General features: G+C 41.6%; 1 protein-coding gene across 2 annotated transcripts in view; it reads right to left on the bottom strand.

The window, feature by feature from the left end:
- Positions 1-23,802, bottom strand: part of LOC115195538 (dipeptidyl aminopeptidase-like protein 6) — a 339,411-nt gene that overhangs the window by 270,751 nt on the left and 44,858 nt on the right. Inside the window, exon 1 of one of the 2 annotated variants that reach the window (XM_029755484.1) lies at positions 17,383-17,879. The exons of the other annotated variant lie outside the window; for it this stretch is intronic. Coding sequence (XP_029611344.1) covers positions 17,383-17,433 — 51 coding nt within the window. The 5' untranslated portion in view covers positions 17,434-17,879. Of the gene's footprint in view, positions 1-17,382; positions 17,880-23,802 lie in introns of those variants that run through there. 2 annotated transcript variants of the gene reach the window in all.

The following is a 23,802-nucleotide window of genomic DNA, read 5'->3' on the forward strand; positions in this document are numbered from 1 at the left end:
GTATAACAGAACTCATATGGCAGTCAAAACCCCGAGACAGATCGAAACAGGAAGTGGAATTCTGAATTGCGAACTCAACTTCATCACGTTGCCTATTAATCACACCGTGAGCTATGGTTCATTGAGCACTTCCTATTGCTTCCACTAGGTGTCCCCAGTCTTTACAAAGTGATTTGAGTCTCCTACTGTGAAAACTGACACAATGACACACTGTGGAACGTGGTCACACGGAGAGGGCCATCACCATTATGACGCCGGCGCCCCTGGTTACCCTCCCCTTTCGAAACGTTTTGAAACACAATGCAATCGTCCCCCTCAAATCTTATTGGAGCTCTCGTTGAAAAAGGCCCTACAGATTTATGTTATACAATGTTTGACATGTTTGAACGAACCTAAATAAGAAAAAAATGCATTTTGTTGAAAGAGTAGCCCCGCGCACGTCGGAACTTTTGGTTCAGCCTTCAGAACGCGCTAACAACAACAAGCTAATGGAACATAAAGGATGAACTTTTTCGAACGAAAATACATTTGTTGTGGACCTGGGATTCCGGGAAGTGCCTAAGGATGAAGATAATCAAAGGTAAGGGATTATTCACAATAGTATACAAGACTAGATTTGATATGCGATTGTTCCAAGATGGCTAGCCTATTGCTATTGCTAGCCTATTGTTCTGAGTATCGCATCCCCTTTTATCGCAAAGTGTGATTACCCAGTAAAGTTATTTTTAAATCTGGCATTACAGGTGCTTTCAAGAGATATTCATCTATAAATCTTAGAATGACAATATTACATTTTAAAAATGTTTTCGAATAGTAATTTAGTAAATTGTAGCACTGTTTCACCGGATGCATTTGAGGGAAAATAGTTAGTCAACGTTACGTGCCGATGTAAAATGCTGTTTTTATATATAAATATGAACTTTATCGAACAAAAGAATGCATGCATTGTGTAGCATGATGTCCTAGGTGTGTCATCTGATGAAGTTTGTAAAAGGTTAGTGCTGCATTTAGCTGTTTTTTGGTTATTTGTGATGCATGTGGTTGGTCGGAAAATGGCTATGTGGCTACTTTTACGATATACTCCTCTACATAATCTAATGTTTTGCTTTTGCTGTAAAGCCTTTTTGAAATCGGACAACGTGGTTCGATTCAGGAGAGGTGTATCTATAAAAGGATATAATTTGAATTTTAAAAAAAAAAACATTTATTAAATTTTGTTATGCTAATGGCGATAGGATTTTTCGCTGGATGTCGCACAGGGGTTAAAATCGGACACCGCGATTGCATAAAGGAGTTCTGTATCTATAATTCTTAAAATAATTATGTTTTTTGTGAACGTTTATCGTGAGTAATTTAGTAAATTCACCGGAAGTGTTTGGTGGGAATGCTAGTCACATGCTAGTCACATGCTAATGTAAAAAGCTGGTTTTTGATATAAATATGAACTTGATTGAACAAAACATGCATGTATTGTATAACATAATGTCCTAGGAGTGTCATCTGATGAAGATCATCAAAGGTTAGTGCTGCATTTAGCTGTGGTTTTGGTTTTTGTGACATTATATGCTAGCTTGAAAAATGGGTGTCTGATTATTTCTGGCTGGGTACTCTGCTGACATAATCTAATGTTTTGCTTTCGTTGTAAAGCCTTTTTGAAATCGGACAGTGTGGTTAGATTAACGAGAGTCTTGTCTTTAAAATGGTGTAAAATAGTCATATGTTTGAGAAATTGAAGTAATAGCATTTCTAAGGTATTTGAATATCGCGCCACGGGATTCCACTGGCTGTTGACTCAACAGCCAGTGGAATAATCAGACACCCATTTTTCCTAGCCCATAGAGGTTAACCCAGGCCCCGCAGCCCCCAGCATCACTCCCATTCCCCAGGCGCTCTCATTTGTTGACTTCTGTTACCGCAAAATAATTGGTTTCATGCATGTTAACATTCGAAGCCTCCTCCCTAAGTTTGTTTTATTCACTGCTTTAGCACACTCGGCCAACCCGGATGTCCTAGCCGTGTCTGAATGCTGACTTAGGAAGGCCTTCAAAAATCCAGAAATGTCCATCCCTAACTATAACATTTTCCGACAAGATAGAATTGCCACCATTGCCGCTTGTTACAGACCCTCTTCAGGCCCCAGGTGTGCCCTGGACACCATATGTGAATTGATCGCCCCCCATCCATCTTCAGAGTTCGTACTGTTAGGTGACCTAAACTGGGACATGCTTAACACCCCGGCCGTCCAACAATCTAAGCTAGATGCCCTCAAACTCACACAAATGATCAAGGAACCTACCAGGTGCAACCTTAAATCCGTAACCATGGGCACCCTCTTAGATATCATCCAGACCAATTTGCCCTCTAAATACATCTCTGCTGTCTTCAACCAGGATTTCAGCGATCACTGCCTCATTGCCTGTCAAACGCTCCCTAAAACACTTCTGCGAGCAGGCCTTTATAAATCGACCTGGCATGGGTATCCTGGAAGGTTATTGACCTCATCCCGTCATTAGAGGATGCCTGGTTGCTCTTCAAAAGTGCTTTCCTCTCCATCTTAAATAAGCATGCCACATTCAAAAAACATAGAACTAACAACAGATATGGCCCTTGGTTCACCCCAGACTTGACTGCCCTTGACCAGCACAAAAACATCCTGTGGTGTTCTCTATTAGCATCGAATAGCCCCCGCGACATGCAACTTTTCAGGGAAGTCAGGAACCAATATACTCAATCAGTTAGTAAAGCTAAGTCTAGCTTTTACAAACAGAAATTTGCTTCGTGTAGCACTAATTCCAAAAAGTGTTGGGAGTCTGTAAAGTCCATGGAGAATAATATCACTTCCTCCCAGCTGCCCACTGCACTGAGGATAGGAAACACTGTCACCACAGATAAATCTACAATAATCGATCATTTCAATAAGCATTTTTCACAGCACCCCCTGCAGCAACTTGCCCAACAAACTATAGTTTTGGCAAGTCGGTGAGGACATCTACTTTGTGCATGACACAAGTAATTTTTTCAACAATTGTTTACAGACAGATTATTTCACTTATAATTCACTGTATCACAATTCCAGTGGGTCAGAAGTTTACATACACTAAGTTGACAGTGCCTTTAAACAGCTTGGAAAATTCCAGAAAATGATGTCATGGCTTTAGAAGCTTCTGATAGGCTAATGGACATCATTTGAGTCAATTAGAGGTGCACCTGTGGATGTATTTCAAGGCCTACCTTCAAACTCAGTGCCTCTTTGCTTGACATCATGAGAAAATCAAAAGAAATCAGCCAAGACCTCAGAAAACAAATTACAGACCTCTGCAAGTCTGGTTCATCCTTGGGAGCAATTTCCAAAACGCCTGAAGGTACCACGTTCATCTGTACAAAAAATAGTATGCAAGTATAAACACCATGGGACCACACAGCCATCATACCTCTCAGGAAAGAGATGCGTTCTGTCTCCTAGAGATGAACGTACTTTGGTGCGAAAAGTGCAAATCAATCCCAGAACAACAGCAAAGGACCTTGTGAAGATGCTGGAGGAAACAGGTACAAATGTATCTATATCCACAGTAAAACGAGTCCTATATTGACATAACCTGAAAGGCCGCTCAGCAAGGAAGAAGCCACTGCTTCAAAACCGCCATAAAAAAGCCAGACTACGGTTTGCAACTGCACATGGGGACAAAGATCATACTTTTTGGAGAAGTGTCCTCTGGTCTGATGAAACAAAAATAGAACTGTTTGGCCATAATGACCATTGTTATGTTTGGAGGGAAAAGGGGGAGGCTTGCAAGACAAAGAACACCATCTCAACCGTGAAGCACGGTGGTGGTAGCATCATGTTGTGGGGGTGCTTTGCTGCAGGAGGGCCTGGTGCACTTCACAAAATAGATGGCATCCCGAGGAAGGAAAAGTATGCGGATATATTGAAGCAACATCTCAAGACATCAGTCAGGAAGTTAAAGCTTCCTGTCGCAAATGGGTCTTCCAAATGGACAATGACCCCAAGCATATTTCCAAAGTTGTGGCAAAATGGCTTAAGGACAACAAAGTCAGGTATTGGAGTGGCCATCACAAAGCCCTCACCTCAATCCTACAGAAAATTTGTGGGCAGAACTGAAAAAGCATGTGCGAGCAAGGAGGCCTACAAACCTGACTCAGTTACACTAGCTCTGTCAGGAGGAATGGGCCAAAATTCACCCAACTTATGGTGGGAAGCTTGTGGAAGGCTACCCGAAACGTTTGACCCAAGCTAAACAATTTAAAGGCTATGCTACCAAATACTAATTGAGTGTATGTAAACTTCTGACCCACTGGAAATGTGATGAAAGAAATAAAAGCTGAAATAAAATCACTCTCTCTACTATTATTCGGACATTTTACATTCTTAAAATAAAGTGGTGATCCTAACTGACCTAAAACAGGGCATTTTTTACTAGGATTAAAATGCCAGGAATTGTGAAAAACTGAGTTGAAATGTATTTCGCTAAGGTGTATGTTAACTTCCGACTTCAACTGTACCTGCTGAGACCTATCAGTTAGGAGGTTGGTGATCCATGTGATAAGCAGTAGGTATGGGGTTATTTTCTGTTTATGCATCCTTATTTTGATGCCAAACCCACCACTGGTGTGTGTGGCCAAAAAGCTATATTTTCATGTCATTCAGCAAACGGTATTGGCACTTGGATTGTAACCTGTGCGATGGTCAGATGACATGAAAACAGAGCTCTTTGGCCCGCACACCGGTGGTGGGTTTGGCATCGAAATATGGATGCAGAAAAGAACCCCATACCTACTGTCAAATATTGTGGTGGCTCTTTGATGTTGTTATTGGGCTATTTTGCTTCCACTGGTCCTGGGGCCCTTGTTAAGGTCAACAACATTTTTGCCAAAAACCTGATGGCCATAAGTGGATCTTCCCACAAGACAATAATCCAGAGCAGACATCAAAATCCACAAAGAAATGGTTAATTGACCATAACATAACCATCTCAGTCTCCAGACTTGAACCCCATTGAAAACATGTGATTTGAATTGAAGAGGGCAGTCCATAAGAACAAACGAAGAATATCAAGGATCTGGAAAGATTCTGTATGGAGGAATGGTCTAAGATCCCTCTCAATGTGTTCTCCAATCTCATAAAACATTTTAGAAAAAGGCTCAGTGCCGTTATCCTCGCAAGGTGTGGTATTTAAAACAGTATTTATTTTGACCTCCATCTTTTTTTAGATTTGTTATATTACTTGTTAAACAAAATCTCTTTCTCTGAGCAAATGTATTAGTATAAAATAATTTCCCCTTTTTTTGGCATACAATATAGCTCAGTATTTGTATTATTTATTTTATACAGTATTCTTTGCTCATCTTTACCAAGGGCGCCTATAATATTGGACCCGGTTGTATATACAAGACCTCGTTAGGCATAAAAAGTTAATTTAGATGTAGAAAAATGTTCTCCTGCCATAGGGAACTAATATCTTCCCAATGTCTGGGGAATATATGGTTCCTTTTCTAACAGGTGTTATTTAATTTTGTGTCTGGCTCCATATAATGATCTCATTAAAATGATATCCCTTTAAAAGAGAAAAGCCTATTACCAGCAGAGATTGAATGAAAAAGGGGACATAGCAAGATAAGGGAATATCTTCATTATAAAACAACAATGGTTCCATTATCTTTCTTTACTAAAGCATAGTGACATCACAGCCAGTAGTACAGAGGGCATTCATTCACACACACACACACACACACACACACACACACACACACACACACACACACACACACACACACACACACACACACACACACACACACACACACACTGGAAGAGACTCAGACTGTGTTAAAGAAAAAAGGCAAATTGAATTCCCTGAATATGGCCATTCACAATGTCTTGCTACAGGGAGTCTAGAGACACAAACCAAGAGACTTATCAAAGGGAGTTATATATCACTCAGAATTCCACCCTGCAGTTCCCCAACTTCCTCGGCCAGGAACAAAATGGCATGTATGAATCATGGTGCCTCGGATGGCAAGAGAGAGAATGGAACCTGAATGTAAGCCTTGCAGAGACATATAAACCTTATCCATAAAACCCACACAGCACACGCATACATAGACGCACACAAACACTTATGCATGTGTAGCCAACACACATACATTCATGCACTATGCACACACACACCCACATACACTACTGTTTAAAAAAAACTGTCTTGGTTGATCAACAACAGCCAAGGTAAAAGGTTGATCAGTATACAACTTTAAAGTCATTGACCGCAGGTCATCAAAGTCATTGACCGCAGGTCATGCTCGATTCATACTGTGAAGCAACTGCCAGAGAACTGACATCAGATTTGTGATACAGGTTTTGAATACGCTTTACAAATAAGTTATCAGAAGTATTTCCATTTGTATAAATAATAGAGGAGAGATAATGTTTCTCAATTCAATTAGCAGACTAAAGGAAGGAGTTAGGCTCTTGGCAATGGCAGTAAGCATTGCTATCGTATGGAGGAAAACATAACATTCTAAGAGAGAATACCAGTACCACAGGTCATTCAGCAAACATCAACAGCTCATCCAGCAACTGATGAGAAAACACAATTCCACAACTCTTAGCAAGGTCATATAGGACAGCAATAGCATCAACCGAATGCCACTGACCGCCAAGCAGCCACCAATGAAAGTCACTTTACCTGCTTACAATGTACTCTAAAGGGTTTCTACAAAGCCGATGTCGGCAGTGACTAGATTTTTTCTCTCTTGGAAATGATTGGTCCACCGTCCACAGTCATTATTTTCTTGTTATAGTTGTTACTTTTTTGCTTTGTGGATCAAAGTAGCAATCTGAGCGCGTCTACTTGACGTCAGAAACTGCATGCGTTGCCATCTGAAAGAATGTGGCTAATTTGCTGATACTGTAAACGACAATGCACTACAGATGCTTTGCCAGCATTTTGCCCAAATGAATTTCAGTGAGCAGAGCTTTGATCAAATGTATATATATATATATATATATTATTTTTACGTTTCCTCTAACCCTTTTGTTCAATTTGAATGTCAAAACTATTGGAACATTCTCAAACCACTTCTTTCAGTTAACATCTCACACTGAACCTCTCTCGGAGTGCCTGTCTTTCTTACTGAGTGTGTCACTCTTTCTCAGTGTGTGTCTCTCAGTCTCTATGCATCTCAATCTCTGTACATCTGAGTATCTCTCCTTTTCTCTCTCTTTCTCAGCATCTCTTTCTCAGAGTGTGTCATTCTCAGTGTATCTGTGCGTGTGTGTGTGTGTGTGTGTGTGGGCGTGTGTCTCAGTGAGTCTCCCTCTCTCATGGTCCGTCTAGGTATCTCCCCCACGGAGTCTCTCAGAGTCTCACTCTTATGAGTCTCACATTCATATGCTCCATCTTTCACCTCATCTCCCATCTCGTATGTAAAGTCAAACACACATCACTCGTTAGAGGATGCCGAGTCTACCTGACCTGATGAAGAACCCACCTTTGGAACCGAACACTGCTCCAGCTTAATAAATATTATATGTTGGCGGAGCAACCTTGAGTATGGACCGGGACCTAGTTCATTACTCCAAGTCAGATACCTAAGATCACATGGTTATACTAAACAGCTCCATACAATGCCTGTCTCCTCCTGTTGCTTGCTCATTCACTGCACACGTAGGCCGGGCTATGAAACACAATTACACTCAATGGTATGAGTAAGTGGTGGAGGCCAGATTATGACGGCTGAGTCCTAATGAGCGTTGCAGAAGGAAATCATCATTAATGCTGAGCACAAAGAAAGACAATCTTCTCTGGGAAGGGATGGGAGTCGTTGCTAACAAAACCACTTCTCGTCTTTTTTTAATAATCTAATCCTCTGCTAATTGTGGGTGATGCTGATAATTTTGGAATAAAATCTAAACTGCTGTGACTGTGAGTAACCGTGCGATGACAGCACTCACACACAGATGCACAGACACAAGAGCATGTGCACATGTACAGTTTGCACACACACTCGCATGTACACTCACAAACACGTCAGTGTGTAGATCTTTCCTTTGGATGTGCTTAGAATACAAGAATACAGTATCCCTCCCTTTTCTCTCTTACCGTCTCTGGCATGTTCCATGCAGACTTGCCATCAATCTATGTCCATATCTCTTCCTCCATTCCTCTCTTCCCCCCTTCCTCCCTCCCTCCCTCCCTCCCTCCCTCTTTGGCATCCCTAAAACAGACTGCCAAATTAGCCTCTAATTACATGTCTCCCCATTTGTTATGTGAACTCTGGTCCTCCAGAGACCACCTCAGCATCATTTCCTTGAACCCACTGTTGGCCGAGGTTGTAAATGTGTCTCGTCCAAAATGAGAAACAGACCCTGGGCCAAACAGTAACCCAGCCTGCTGCTGGTTAGAAGGACAGTTCTACATTGGAGCGAGATACTGTAACAACCAAAACACAAACATTATTGTCTGTTTCTCCTTGTTAAACAGGACCTTCTTGTAAGGACTAGCTAGCATCTGTCAATATCATCAACTAGCAAAATAGCTAAAAAAAATCCAGTTTACACTCAGCAGTAGGGCTACAAGAAACATCTTCACTTTATCATTTTGTGATATTCTAAAATGGAGGAAACATAAAACCTGAAATATGCTTGCAGTGTTTCTCCTACTCTTACCTAGGTGGGAGTGACCTACCTGGTGTTTCCACTATATGCATTTGGCTATGCTGCTAAATCGTGGCCGCCACTGCCAAAAAAACAAACAAACAAAAAATGTTATCTGCAATATGTCACTTTTTGGGTGACTTGACCAAATTCACAAAGAAATGTTAAGTTATAGATCTGTCATTCTCATTGAAAGCAAGTCTAAGAAGTGGAATATTTATTCTACGTTCACTATTTCTATGCTTCCCGTTCTTACATTTATGTGTCTTTTACTTTCGGTTTCGTACACCAGCTTCAATCAGCTGAAAATACAATATAGCCCCTCTTTGGCTCTCATGAGGACCTACAGTTACCCCTGCTGCAGAGGATAAATTCATCAGAATAACTGCACCTCAGATTGCAGCCCAAATAAATGCTTCACAGAGTTCAAGTAACAGACACATATCAACATCAATTGTTCAGAGGAGATTATGTGAATCAGGCCTTCATGGTCAAATTGCTGCAAAGAAACCACTACTAATGAACACCAATAAGAAGAAGAGACTTGCTTGGGCCAAGAAACACGAGCAATGGACATTAGACCGGTGGAAATCTGTCCTTTAGAGTAGGTGAACGGATGATCTCTGCTTGTGTGGTTCCCACCGTGAATGGAGGAGGAGGTGTGATGGTGCTTTGCTGGTGACCCCGTCTGTGATTTATTTAGAATTCAAGGCACACTTAACCAGCATGGCTACCACAACATTCTGCAGCAATACACCATCCCATCTGGTTTGGGCTTAGGTGGGAGTATCATTTGTTTTTCAACAGGACAATGACCCAAAACATACCTCCAGGCTGTGTAAGGGCTATTTGATCAAGAAGGAGAGTGATGGAGTGTTGCATCAGATGACCTGGCCTCCACAATCACCCGACCACAACCCAATTGGATGGTTAGGGATGAGTTAGACCGCAGAGTGAAGGAAAAGCGACCAACAAGTGCTCAGCATATGTGGGAACTCATTCAAGACTTTTGGAAAAGCATTCCAGGTGAAGCTGGTTGAGAGAATGCCAAGAGTGTGCAAAGCTGTCATCATGGCAAAGGGTGGCTACTTTGAAGAATCTCAAATATAAATATATTTTTGGTTACTACATGATTCCATATGTGTTATTTCATAGTTTTCATGTCTTCACTATTATTCTACAATGTAGAAAATAGTACAAATAAAGAAAAACCCTTGAATGAGTAGGTGTGTCCAAACTTTTGACCTGTACTGTATATATACACACATATTTTTTTATATATTTTAAATGGCACAATGATTCTCTACACAATGACTGCTTGTTTTGTCACATTAACTGAAATTAGGCAAACTATTAGAATTTAAGCAACCAGGAAATGGCAGAGCATTTTCTGCATATTGCACCTTTAATTCAGGATCGTGACACATTTTCAGTGTAAACTTAAAAGACTAAAACCAGATATAAAGTATGTATAAAAGATAATGGAGCAATATCTTTTTTTAATAACATCATCTTTGAGAACTATCAATCAAAATAAAAATTAGACAGTCAGGGAGAATCTAAAATTTTAAAAATGCCATGGCATGGGGCCCCCATTGATTTTTCTGTAATGTTTGAGTCACTAAGGTAGCATAAGACCAAGGCATAAGACATGGCAAAATATGTAGAATTGCAGGAAATTTGCTTTGAAACTGCAATTTTCCTTTTAGCCCCATGACAAACTATGTAGAATTGCAGTAAATTGCAAATCCTAATATCAAGAAACCCATTACATTTTAACGCCACATGTAACTATCTAGGCTGGGGAAACACTGGTTTCCATAGCAAAGCTCTCCTATTATTTGAACAATTCATTAAATATATGGCTATTCCCCAAGTCCCTATCACGAGTTGAAAACATGGAGGCAGGAATGGCGGCAAAAAGGCACCATGAAATATCTATCTACCGTAAACTCGTTATTTGCTGGGAGCGCCCGGCACGTTCTTGCCCGGCTAAGCGGTGATTGATTTCTTTGGATTGGGGAGTGTGTGCAACAGACAGAAATGCTATAGTTCGTGTGTGTGTGTGTGTGTGTGTGTGTGTGTGTGTGTGTGTGTGTGTGTGTGTGTGTGTGTGTGTGTGTGTGTGTGTGTGTGTGTGTGTGTGTGTGTGTGTGTGTGTGTGTGAGAGAGAGAGAGGAGGGGTGGGGTGGGGTAGGGTAGGGTAGGGGAGAGAAAATGCTTCTGGATGTGTCTGGAGGTTTTATGTGGGTCACTGTTTCCCTGTCACGGCAGCAAAGAAGGAATAAAATGTTTTCATTATCAACCACTCAGAATTCCGTTTCTAAACAGCAATTCTAAATTCTGTATCTAAGCAGCAATTCAAAATTCAGTTTCTAAGCAGCAATTTCTCTGAGTGGATAAAATAAACAGATCAACTCTGAAATTTCCATATGGCAGTTCCAGGTTAACAGAATTAAGCTTTGACTCAGTTTACTTCACTTTAAAATGTATGCAACAAAAAAAAAAACATTGATTTCAAAGTTTATCAACCATACAACTCTGGGCGGCAGGTAGCCTAGTGGTTAAGAGCGTTGAGCCAATAACCGAAAAGTCAACTAAATCTGTCACTTTTTCACCAAGGCACTTAACCCTAATTGCTCCTGTAAGTCGCTCTGGATAAGAGTGTTAAATGACTAAAATGTGAATGTAAACTCTGTGCACAAGGACTGCTGTACATTAACTCATTTTGTGGAAGAACTGTGCAGATGCAAACTTTGGTAACGGAATTACAGTTAAATCTCCCTCAGATTTTGTTATGCGACTATGTTTTCCAAAAACTCCTAAATATCTGCACTGTATTAATATTAAAAGATGTCTGCAGAAAGAATTGGGTATCAGCTATGACATGGTACCTTGAGTTTGAAAAAAATCTCTTTTGGTTATTGAGTCATTAAGTTTGCCGATGACACAACATTGGTAGGCCTGATCACTGACAACGACGAGACAGCCTATAAGGAGGAGGTCAGAGACCTGGCAGTGTGGTGTCAGGACAACAACCTCTCCCTCAACCTGATCAAGACAAAGGAGATGATTGTGGACTACAGGAAAAGGAGGACCGAGCACGACCTCATTCTCATCAACGAGGTTGTAGTGGAGCAGGTTGAGAGCTTCAAGTTCCTTGGTGTCCACATCACCAACAAACTAACATGGTCCAAGCACAGATCCTCAAAAGGTTCTACAGCTGCAACATCGAGAGCATCCTGACTGGTTGCTTCACTGCCTGGTATGGCAACTGCTCGGCCTCCGACCACAAGGCACTACAGAGGGTAGTGCGTACGGCCAAGTACATCACTAGGGCCAAGCTTCATGCCATCCAGGACCTATATACCAGGCGGTGTCAGAGGAAGGCCCTAAAAATTGTCAAGCGGTTCCGGAGCGCCAAGTCTAGGTCCAAAAGGCTTCTAACCAGCTTCTATATTCTGAAATATATTTTCAATAAACAAAAATATTGTATTTTCAGCTGTTTGAAACTGGTGTACAAAACCGAAAATAAGACGCAAAAACTAAACTGAAGAAAGGGAGCATAGAAATAGCGCACATAGAACAGATCTACCGCTTCTTAGACTTGCTGTCAATGAGAATGCCAGATCTATAACTCATATTTCCTTGTGAATTTGGTCAGGTCGCCCAAAAAGTTACATCTGGCAGCTTTAATAATCTATAAACTAAAATGTATATCAGTAAAATCACTATAACTAATTGGTAGGTCTACCTTTACTTGTTACTTCTGTGAAATTAGAAAATATCTTAAAGATATATGGGGTTATTGTTAATGGAATTACAAGGCACAAGGCAATGTTTCTTAAACTTACAGAAGGTAAACAAGTTCTCCAAAACAAAATACAAGTGTTGATATTGGTTGGCAGGGGCTTTTACATCAACATTATTGTGTTTTGATGTATTTCTGATACATTTTAAGAGTTTTTATGGTAGATGTTTTCTAAGACCCCTTTTCCATCTGTTTATCCACAAATCAAAACTTTTATTTTAAGGATGGTAAATGGCTGAAAAAAATATTTATGCCTTAATTTCCCCAAAATATAGACTCTTAGCTTTCATTTGACAAACAATTTGATGTGCTCCTATGAACTTCACACGTTGGTGCTCATGGGTCCTTTTACATGGAAATGCCCATAAGTGGTACTGCAAAGTTCTGCACAATGCAGTACAGTACTGTATACATTTCAGTGTATAATACATTGATAATGAAACAGATAAAAAATAAAAAAATTAATCTCACAATAATTTGTTTGGATTATCAAAAAGGAGCAGTGGAACATCCCTGGAGATACAGATCGACCTATCTGACAGAACCTCAAAAAGAGTGTTTTAATTATGTAAACAGCCGAGGATTATCCTTAATTACACTGCCGCTAAGGGACCAAGTGTTGTCTCTACAGAGTGACTGACTGTACAAGACTCACTTAGATATTCTTCAAGTCCTCTTGGCAGAGTCAAATACAAATAGATCGGCGACTCACCTAAGTGCTGGGTAAACATGACATTTCAGAGGAGAGAAAGTGTGCGACTTGAAAAGGAGTAGGAAAATGAAACTTAATTGCTTTGAGATGAGTGCCCATCATTTGACAATAGAGAGATTAACCCCCGAAATATAATGTATGTACGGTACATGCCAATTTCCTTTTTTGCCTTTCAGACACAGTTGGAATCTTTTGGGGTTACATTTTTATATCTTTAAAGAAATAAACTGTTCATATAAGATTTTTCAAAAATGTTAAACAAACAGTTGTGCTCTCAAGCCATCAGCCAGCCTGTATAAATACATTGCATGTACAATGGTGGCTCTCTCCAGTCCTCACATGCATGGCCATTGAGAGAGACAACATTGTGTATGATGGATTCCAGCGTGCCTAATGAAACGCTGTAGCTGCACGATAACAGCGTTGAGGAATGCTGGCCCACTTAAAGGTCACTATAAATCACAGCCCTTGTTCCTAGACCCGCACCTCCAACGTCGTTACTGGGCCGACCCCAATCAAACAAACGACGTGAGCGGCCGTGAATGCAGGCCACCCACTTAACAGGAGGGGCCACCGTTGCAATGCCTTTTATTGCAAGCTGGTGTCTAGCCACTGTGGTCCTAAGTGTTTCCCTCTGCCCTCTTTCCTCATGTCCTTTCCTTCATCCACACTGAAGGAAGGATTCATCAAGTCAGCTAGGCTACTTGTGTGTTGCTTTCACCGATCCTGTGTTTTCAGATCCTCTGCAGATGAAGAAAAGGAGGCAAGGGTAGGAAGGAAGCCATTTCAGACTGTTGGGACACACCCATAAGTCCTCATGTGTTTTTAGATCCTCTGCAGATGAAGGAAAGTAGATAAGGAAAGCCACTTCAGACTGTTGGGACACGCCCATAGCTCACCAGAACTGGAATGAGATCTGTGATGAATGCATAAAGTGTGTAGTCGAGCACCTAATCATGCCGAGTAGTCCTCCGTCAGAACTCTCCTCATCAGACCCAAGGGGACACAAAGAGCATAATAAACCAAACAGCTGTCTGTGGAGCCAAAATTAGGCCTTCTTCATGATTCAAATGCATCTGCATTTAGTATAGGGAAGATTTCTAGAAAACAATTGAGTTTATATTAAACATTGTATTCTTTAGAAGACACTACAACAACATGTCTATCTAATGGGCTGAGAGAAGGAATCTGAACACCTGCATCAGAACACCAGTGCAAACATACTGTACATCAGGGATCATCAAATAGATTCAGCCATGGGACGATTTGTTCTTGAGCGGATGGTCGGAGCATCATTACAAATCATTTGTAGACTGCAAATTGACCGCAAGAAGCCCAAACTGATGTTTCACAAAAACATAATAATTGCTTACATTTGTATATGATCACGTCTCCATTATGTGTCAGAATACTTGGGAACAGATTTATTGGATTAAAATCACTTGGAGATGATTTCCTTGTGTTTTAGGGGTTTTTTTTGCTCAGAAAGCTTGGGGGGCCAAATAAAACCACCCGCGGGCCAAATTCGGCCTGCGGGCACCCAGTTGGGGAACCCTGCTTGCTGTGAATACTGTTTAAAGTCATTAAAAGGAGCCATGACAAACCCTCATTATGAGTGCTCTCTCAGTGTATTGTTTCAATTGAGACTGAAATAATAACCGCAACAGACAGGCCAGGGAGGGATGGAGACACTCGTTGTTAGCGGTTGGTATTTCTCCACTTTAAAGAGATAACGCTGTGGATACAAATGCATTTCATTTCAGCCAACGGCAGAAAATCATTAGTGGTTCGACAACACTGCCCACTGTGCCCTTGAAGGCCTGTTTTTGGTGGCAGAGAGCAACCAGCAGTAAACAGAGGAAAGTGCTGGAGGACAACCAACTTAGCTGGTTGGAAATGGATGGTCTGCCACCGACTTCCACTCAGAGCAACCTGCCAAGGAGACACACAGAGAGGGTTAGGGCCATATAAGGGGATGGTTAATGGGCTACCAGAATGGCATGGTAGGGACAGTATTATTGTTATTGTAAACATCAGGGCAACACTTTAGAATGCTAGGTATGATGAAAGAGCTAGATTACTTGTCTCATGCACAAAGTAGATGTCCTAACCGACTTGCCAAAACTATAGTTTGTTAACAAGAAATTTGTGGAGTGGTTGAAAAACGAGTTTTAATGACTCCAACCTAACTGTATGGAAATGTTCGACTTCCAACTGTGGCATGCTTCATGGTAGTCCAACGTGCATTTGAGATAGTTAGCCATCATACTATGCAGGGTTTCCCTGTCATGACAGACATGAACGCAGCATGATTCCCTATTCACCATTATTTGTCCTTCTCCCTTGAGTCAAGGATTTTTTTCCAGGAATAACAGATTTATGTGTCAGTGCAAAGCAGTCAAACTGTCAATTGTAATTTACGAGGCTTGATGGCATTTCTAATGTTACCCTATGTACCCACATGTTTTTTTTAATTAAAAAATATATATTTTTACCCCAATTTCATGATATCCAATTGGCAGTCTTGTCTGATCACTGTAACTCCCGTACGGACTCAGGAGAGGCGAAGGTCGAGAGCCATGCGTCCCCCGAAACACAACCCAACCAAGCCGCACTGCCTCTTGACACAACGCATATCCAACCCGGAAGCCAGCCGCACCAATGTGTCGGAGGAAACACCATACACCTAGCGACCTGGTCAGCGTGCACTGCGCCCAGCTCGCCACAGGAGTCACTAGCGCGCGATGAGACAAGGATATCCCTGCCGGCCAAACCCTCCCTAACCCGGACGACGCTGGGCCAATTGCGCGTCGGCCATGAGCCTCCCGGTCGCGGTCGGCTGAGACAGAGTCTGGACTCAAACCCAGAATCTCTGGTGGCACAGCTAGCACTGCCTTAGACCACTGCGCCACCCAGGAGACCAGAGTGCACATTTTCTATCTGGCCAATAGCTACTACCAGGGACCTTCAAGGTCAAACAATTTTACAGGTAAATCAATCATGCAAATCAATAAATCAAAATAATCAATTGATATTTCAATCCATAGGTCCAATATTGGAAAAGCGAGAGGCAATCAAGTTGCACAACTAAATTCTGTTCATAGTTCTATCAAGTGAAGGATTGCAAGGACTGCCATGTAGGCTGTTGGGTTTAACAGAATGCAGGGGTTCTGGGGTTAAGTGAAAAGGTCAAGCTGTCAGGGAAAACGGACTGTCGGTAGCCCTGAAATTACAGCTCAATCTTTCCGCCGTCACACTATTTTTTGGAAACAGATCCAAGAATGAAATAATGCATGCTGACTAGTGATGTTGCTGTGGTGTACACTTTCCTCTGCTCTTTTCAATGTTCCGATTTAAATGGAAATGTAATCTTGTCATCTTTTCATAATATAAAAATATAATGTAAATATTACTAGGCAATAGTGAAGATATTCACAAACACTGGAGCCATCTGTTAAATCCCAATTTGCTTACTTAAAAATAAAGACGGTAAGGCTTTCACACAGGGGTCCCAGGTTGTTACCTGAATGTGTATTCAGTAAAAGGAGCCAGTGACTCCTGACACCTGGAGATTGGATATCCCAACCCCATGCATAACAGAGGTACCCAGCAGTTCCCTTCGGACAGACAGCAATATCCCGAGATTCACAACTTTAGGTGTGGTTAAAACAAAATGAGCCCTTCCAAGAGCTAACGGAGATTAGTTCTGCCCTCAAATCTTCATAAGGAGAACATAGAAAGAAAATAGGGTTTAATATTGAACCCAGCATTAACATCAATCAGTGCCCTACGGAAAAAGAGAACTAGAAAACTTTAATAATGTAATGTTTTCGTCATTACACTAGGCGCCATACTCATACTCAGTGCTGTAGACTATACAACCGCAAAGCACATGGGAGAGGTGTAATGTTAAATCATATCCCCTTGCATGGGTGTGAGCTGTCTCTAAAATAATGTCATCTCAGGCAGCAACAAGGCTACGATAAATGGGCAGACTGGCTACAGCAGAGGGGTATAATCCCATTTTAGTACAAATAGAGTCTTAGATCACGTTTCCAATGCATTTACTATTCAGCACAGTTATTCAAACGCACACTGAAACCAATACTTTGCAAAAACGGTTTCGCTTATAAGCGAACACATCGTTTCAAGCTGACATTTCAAATCAGCAAAACACTTATCTCTTACCATTACGTTTCCCTGCATTTTCGCAGTCTCAATTAGATTCTTTTCCTTCATTTTCTCCGTAGAAAGGATCCTATTATTTCAGGATTTTCTCTTCGTTTGACTTTTGGACCGCTTCTGCAACTGTCTTCGTCAGTTATGCGAGACCCTGGGTTTGGCAAGTAGTTCACGAGCGGGTGGGCTTACTACGCATTGATCAGACACATGCGTTGCTTTTTCTTCAGTATCCTGTTGATTAATGGCTGAGTGCATGTCTTTTCAGTAGCTGTAAAAGATGTAGCCATAAAACATTGAGGTAACTAGAGTTGTTCACAAAGTCTATCATGTATAATTTCCATAATGTGGGAGACTACCACGTTCGCTTCACATTCCCTCGAGAGGCTGGTCCAGTCCTATTTTGTTTGAATGGAACAGAAGTCCGCTCCCAGTCTCGCGCCGCTACCGAGAATTGACCGTCGGCGCGTGTTGTGAGTGCTGCCACAGGAATAACGATTCATATTACATTTCCCATGGACTGGCTGGCTGAAGCTTTGACTCATCTTATTTTTCATTTCAATACATTTCCTCAGCTTCATTTATAGGCTACAATTTGTGTCTGTAAACACAATGAGTACCAAAAAAATAAGTTAACATGAATCACAAACGCATTTCCACAGTGAGATGGATGTAAACATGATGAATATACCATTGGTCGGTCCCCTGTCACAATAAATGAGTTTATGATATATTTGTTTATACCAAACGTTTCCTGGGCCACTGGAGAAATCGTAACAAACATAATTGAGGCAGCTACAAAATGCATTTACAGGGATGGGCAAAAAAAACCCTGCTGGGCCGCAGTTGCTCGCGGGTATGCGTACCCACACCATAACATGTTTTTGCTGACATGGGCTAATTGACTGACTATCAGTGACTGACATAACAAAAGAAAAACTGCTGATGCACAACCAAATTTCGAATTTCGAAATTGCACCTTGTGTATTCTACTAACTCTCAACATTAGGTTGAGACCTTGACTAAGTTTTATTTTGGGGGGAGGGGAATTGATCGGAAAGCCTTCAGCTGCGTGCTGCCAGTTGCCCATCCCTGATCTAGAACATAGCAAGGGGCCATGATCAAAACATCTAGTGTTTATTCATGTTGGTGTAATAATAGCAATAGTCCTATCTATCCTACATTCCAAACCTACAACGGGATGAATTGGAGTGAAATCTCTGAACTGTGTAGACCCATTGCATCATTGTTTAACCGTGTTAATAGCTTTAGCAGGCATAACTTCTGTGGCTAAATGTTTGATAACGTTCTGAGTATAAGAAATACATACAATGCAAGCACTACAACTACTGAAATAACCCTTTCCTTTCTATGTTCAATGCCCACTGGTCACACAGCAGGTGTTGACTGGGATCTCTATGCGCTAATAGAGAGGGGCTTGGGTAGCATATAGGACTGATGTTCACAGACCACATCAGTTGGGAACCAACAGGACCCTTAACAGCTTCTATACTCTTAGAAAAAAGGTTTCCAAAAGGGATCTACGGCTCTCCGTTTAGGAGAACCCTTTTTGGTTCCAAGGTAGAACTCTTTTGGGTTCCATGTAGAATCCTCTGGGGAAAAGGTTCTACATGGAACCCAACAGGGTTCTTCAAAGGGTTCTTCTATGGGGACAGACAAATAACCATTCTAGGTCTAGATAGCACCTTTTTTTCTAAGAGTCTATACCCAAGCCATAAGACTGCTAAATTGTTAGTTAAATAGTTAACCAATACCTACCCAGACTATCTGCATTGACCCTTTTTGCACTAACTCATTTGAGTCAATGCATATGCTGCTGTTACTGTTTATTATCTATCCTGTTGCTTAGTCACTTTATCCCTACGTAGAGTTGAAGTCGGATGTTTACATACACTTATGTTGTTATCATTAAAACTCGTTTTTCAACCACTCCACAAATGTCTAGTTAACAAACTATAGTTTTGGCAAGTCGGTTAGGACATCTACTTTGTGCATGACACAAGTCATTTTTCCAACAACTTTTTACAGACAGATTATTTCACTTATCATTCACTGTATCACAATTCCAGTGGGACAGAAGTTTACATACACTAAGTTGACTGTGCCTTTAAACAGCTTAGAAAATTCCAGAAAATGATGTCATGGCTTTAGAAGCTTCTGATAGGCTAATTGACATCATTTGAGTCAATTGGAGGTGCACCTGTGGAAGTATTTCAAGGCCTACCTTCAAACTCAGTGCCTCTTTGCTTGACATCATGGGAAAATCAAAAGAAATCAGCCAAGACCTCAGAAATAAATTGTAGACCTCCACAAGTCTGGTTCATCCTTGGGAGCAATTTCCAAACACCTGAAGGTACCACGTTCATCTGTACAAACAATAGTACGCAAGTACAAACACCATGGGACCACGCAGCCATCATACTGCTCAGGAAGGAGATGTGTTCTGTCTCCTAGAGATGAACGTACTTTGGTGCGAAAAGTGCAAATCAATCACAGAACAACAGCAAAGGACCTTGGGAAGATGCTGGAGGAAACAGGTACAAAAGCATCTATATCCACTGTAAAACAAGTCCTATATCGACATAACCTGAAAGGCCGCTCAGCAAAGAAGACACCACTGCTCCAAAACCGCCATAAAAAAGCCAGACTATGGTTTGCAACTGCACATGGAGACAAATATCCTACTTTTTGGAGAAATGTCTTCTGGTCTGATGAAACAAAAAATAAAACTGTTTGGCCATAATGACCATCGTTATGTTTGGCGGAAAAAGGGGGATACTTGCAAGCCGAAGAACACCATCCCAGCCGTGAAGCATGGGAGTAAGCAGCATCATGTTGTGGGGGTGCTTTGCTGCAGGAGGGACTGGTGCACTTCACAAAATAGATGGCATCCTGAGGTAGAAAAATTATGTGGATATATTGAAGCATCTCAACATCTCAAGACATCAATCAGGAAGTTAAAGCTTGGTCGCAAATGGGTCTTCAAATGGACAATGACCCCAAGCATACTTCCAAAGTTGTGGCAAAATGGCTTAAGGACAACAAAGTCCAGGTATTGGAGTGGCCATCACAAAGCCCTGACCTCAATCTTATAGAAGATTTTTGGGCAGAACTTAAAAACCATGTGTGAGCAAGGAGGCCAACAAACCTAACTCAGTTACACCAGCTCTGTCAGGAGGAATGGGCCAAAATTCACCCAACTTATGGTGGGAAGCTTGTGGAAGGCTACCCAAAATGTTTGACCCAAGCTAAACAATTTAAAGGCAATGCTATCAAATACTAATTGAGTATATGTAAACTTCTGACCCACTGGGAATGTGATGAAAAAAATAAAAGCTGAAATAAATCATTCTCTCTACTATTATTCTGACATTTTATTATTAAAATAAAGTGGTGATCCTAACTGACCTAAGACAGGGAATTTTTACTAGGATTAAATGTCAGGAATTGTGAAAAACTGAGTTTTATTGTATTTGGCTAAGATGTATGTAAACCTCCAACTTCAACTGTATATATGTACATATCTACTTTAATTACCTCATACCCTGCACATTGACACGGTGTAGGGCCCTTAAGTAAGCATTTCACTCTGTGGGTCTACACATGTTGTTTATGAAGCATGTAACAAATACATTTGATTTGAGTCAGAGGGACTCCCTTGGGCTACCACAAGCTTCCACCACATTAGATATAACTATGTAGCAATTGCACCATCCAATACCGCAGCATCACAAAAATATTGTGAATCTAGAATGACTTTAAAAAATAACTAAACTTGACTTATGTTGAGGGCTAGCTTACAAGGGAAACGCACTTTACCCAACTCTCCAAAACCTACCATTGAAAATTATAATACTTTGCTATGGCACCTGTCAATTAATATAATTTCATTCTCATGATAGATTCCAGCTGATTTATGAACCTTCAAGTGGACATCCAACCAAAGGTTTAAGATCTGCCACATGGCCAATGGCTGTCAGCTTGCCAATTTGACTGAGTCTTCCTCTGCCATGAGACGTTAGACAGTCCCCTCTATCTGGGGCCAGCATTCACAAACAAATTTTGGTGCCCGCTATTGCTATTTTAGTGGGAAAAACCACCTGCAACGGAGAACTGTCCCTCACAGAATGCAAAGTAAATGGTCAACGCCTAGCTTGTGACCAAAAGGAAGAGCCTGGAATTATAAAACAAGCTCCAAATTAACCAGTTGTAAAACCCGCAATTTGAGATTCAGCCCAAGTGAAGTGGACAGCAACATAATCTCAATTCTGAAGTTCAGCACCCCATGCCAGTGGACAGTGAGCGACAGTTTTAGAGTGTTTTCACATACAGTATAGTCCTCTTTAAAATGGGGTAAAAAGAAAAAGGCTAAAATACTCAGTTCTCTTTGTATTCACACTGCCCTTGCCTTTGAATGAGGACTCAACTCTATTGCCAGTTCACTTCACCCATTTTGTGGTCCGAGTCCTCTTGGCATTCACATTGCTATGTTTAGAAAGGAACCAAGATCTTTTTCCAACATTCACTCAATGCACAATTATTATGTATCATATTTTATCTAAATGCAATCTATTGGCTTCCAAAATGTAAGTATGTATTTATAGCTGTCTGATAACATGTTCCGATAAAATGGCTTGTCCTGCACTTTGTTACACTCAGTGCAGGACAAGCCATTTCATCAGAATGTGTTATCGGACATCTAGAAATACATACTTACATTTCAGAAGCCAATAGATTGCATTTAGATAAAATATGATACATAATAATTGTAATCAGAAAATACTATTAACATGTAAATATTATTGGTAACATAATAAATAACAGAAGAATAACTGCAGATTAAATCATGCTGTCATTGAAAATTGTACATCCAATGTAGGCTACTGCCACTTTAAGAGCTAGAATTTAATTTGCATCATGTTGTGATTCTCACCAAATATGTTGTTGTCTTCTCATACTATTAAAACCCCACAATCGAAATAAACAGTTTATGAAGCTCTCTTAAAAATCACAATACTGCAAACAAATAACCTGAACTAACAACTCCACACATATTTAAGAATTTCTGTGCATCTAAAAACAGCACCTTTTTTTCTGCGAGTCTGCACATAATCTTCTCTCTTTTGTGGCACCAATGTGAGAGTTTATGGCAGGGGAAATAGTGCTGCAGTGGTCTAGTGTGAGGGTTTATGGCAGGGGGAACGGTGTTGCAGTGGTCTAGTGTGAGGGTTTATGGCAGGGGGAACGGTGTTGCAGTGGTCTAATGTGAGGGTTTATGGCAGGGGGAACGGTGTTGCAGTGGTCTAGTGTGAGGGTTTATGGCAGGGGGAACGGTGTTGCAGTGGTCTAGTGTGAGGGTTTATGGTAGGGGAAACAGTGTTGCAGTGGTCTAGTGTGAGGGTTTATGGCAGGGGGAACGGTGTTGCAGTGGTCTAGTGTGAGGGTTTATGGTAGGGGAAACAGTGTTGCAGTGGTCTAGTGTGAGGGTTTATGGCAGGGGGAACGGTGTTGCAGTGGTCTAGTGTGAGGGTTTATGGCAGGGGAAACGGTGTTGCAGTGGTCTAGTGTGAGGGTTTATGGCAGGGGGAATGGTGTTGCAGTGGTCTAGTGTGAGGGTTTATGGCAGGGGGAATGGTGTTGCAGTGGTCTAGTGTGAGGGTTTATGGTAGGGGGAATGGTGTTGCAGTGGTCTAGTGTGAGGGTTTATGGCAGGGGGAATGGTGTTGCAGTGGTCTAGTGTGAGGGTTTATGGCAGGGGGAACGGTGTTGCAGTGGTCTAGTGTGAGGGTTTATGGCAGGGGGAATGGTGTTGCAGTGGTCTAGTGTGAGGGTTTATGGTAGGGGGAACGGTGTTGCAGTGGTCTAGTGTGAGGGTTTATGGCAGGGGGAACGGTGTTGCAGTGGTCTAGTGTGAGGGTTTATGGCAGGGGAAACAGTGTTGCAGTGGTCTAGTGTGAGGGTTTATGGCAGGGGGAACGGTGTTGCAGTGGTCTAGTGTGAGGGTTTATGGCAGGGGAAACAGTGTTGCAGTGGTCTAGTGTGAGGGTTTATGGCAGGGGGAAGGGTGTTGCAGTGGTCTAGTGTGAGGGTTTATGGCAGGGGGAACAGTGTTGCAGTGGTCTAGTGTGAGGGTTTATGGCAGGGGGAACGGTGTTGCAGTGGTCTAGTGTGAGGGTTTATGGCAGGGGGAACGGTGTTGCAGTGGTCTAGTGTGAGGGTTTATGGCAGGGGGAACGGTGTTGCAGTGGTCTAGTGTGAGGGTTTATGGCAGGGGGAATGGTGTTGCAGTGGTCTAGTGTGAGGGTTTATGGCAGGGGAAACAGTGTTGCAGTAGTCTAGTGTGAGGGTTTATGGCAGGGGGAACGGTGTTGCAGTAGTCTAGTGTGAAGGTTTATGGCAGGGGGAACG

The sequence above is a fragment of the Salmo trutta genome, chromosome 6 (assembly GCF_901001165.1).
Source record: "Salmo trutta chromosome 6, fSalTru1.1, whole genome shotgun sequence".
Taxonomy (NCBI): Eukaryota; Metazoa; Chordata; class Actinopteri; order Salmoniformes; family Salmonidae; genus Salmo; species Salmo trutta.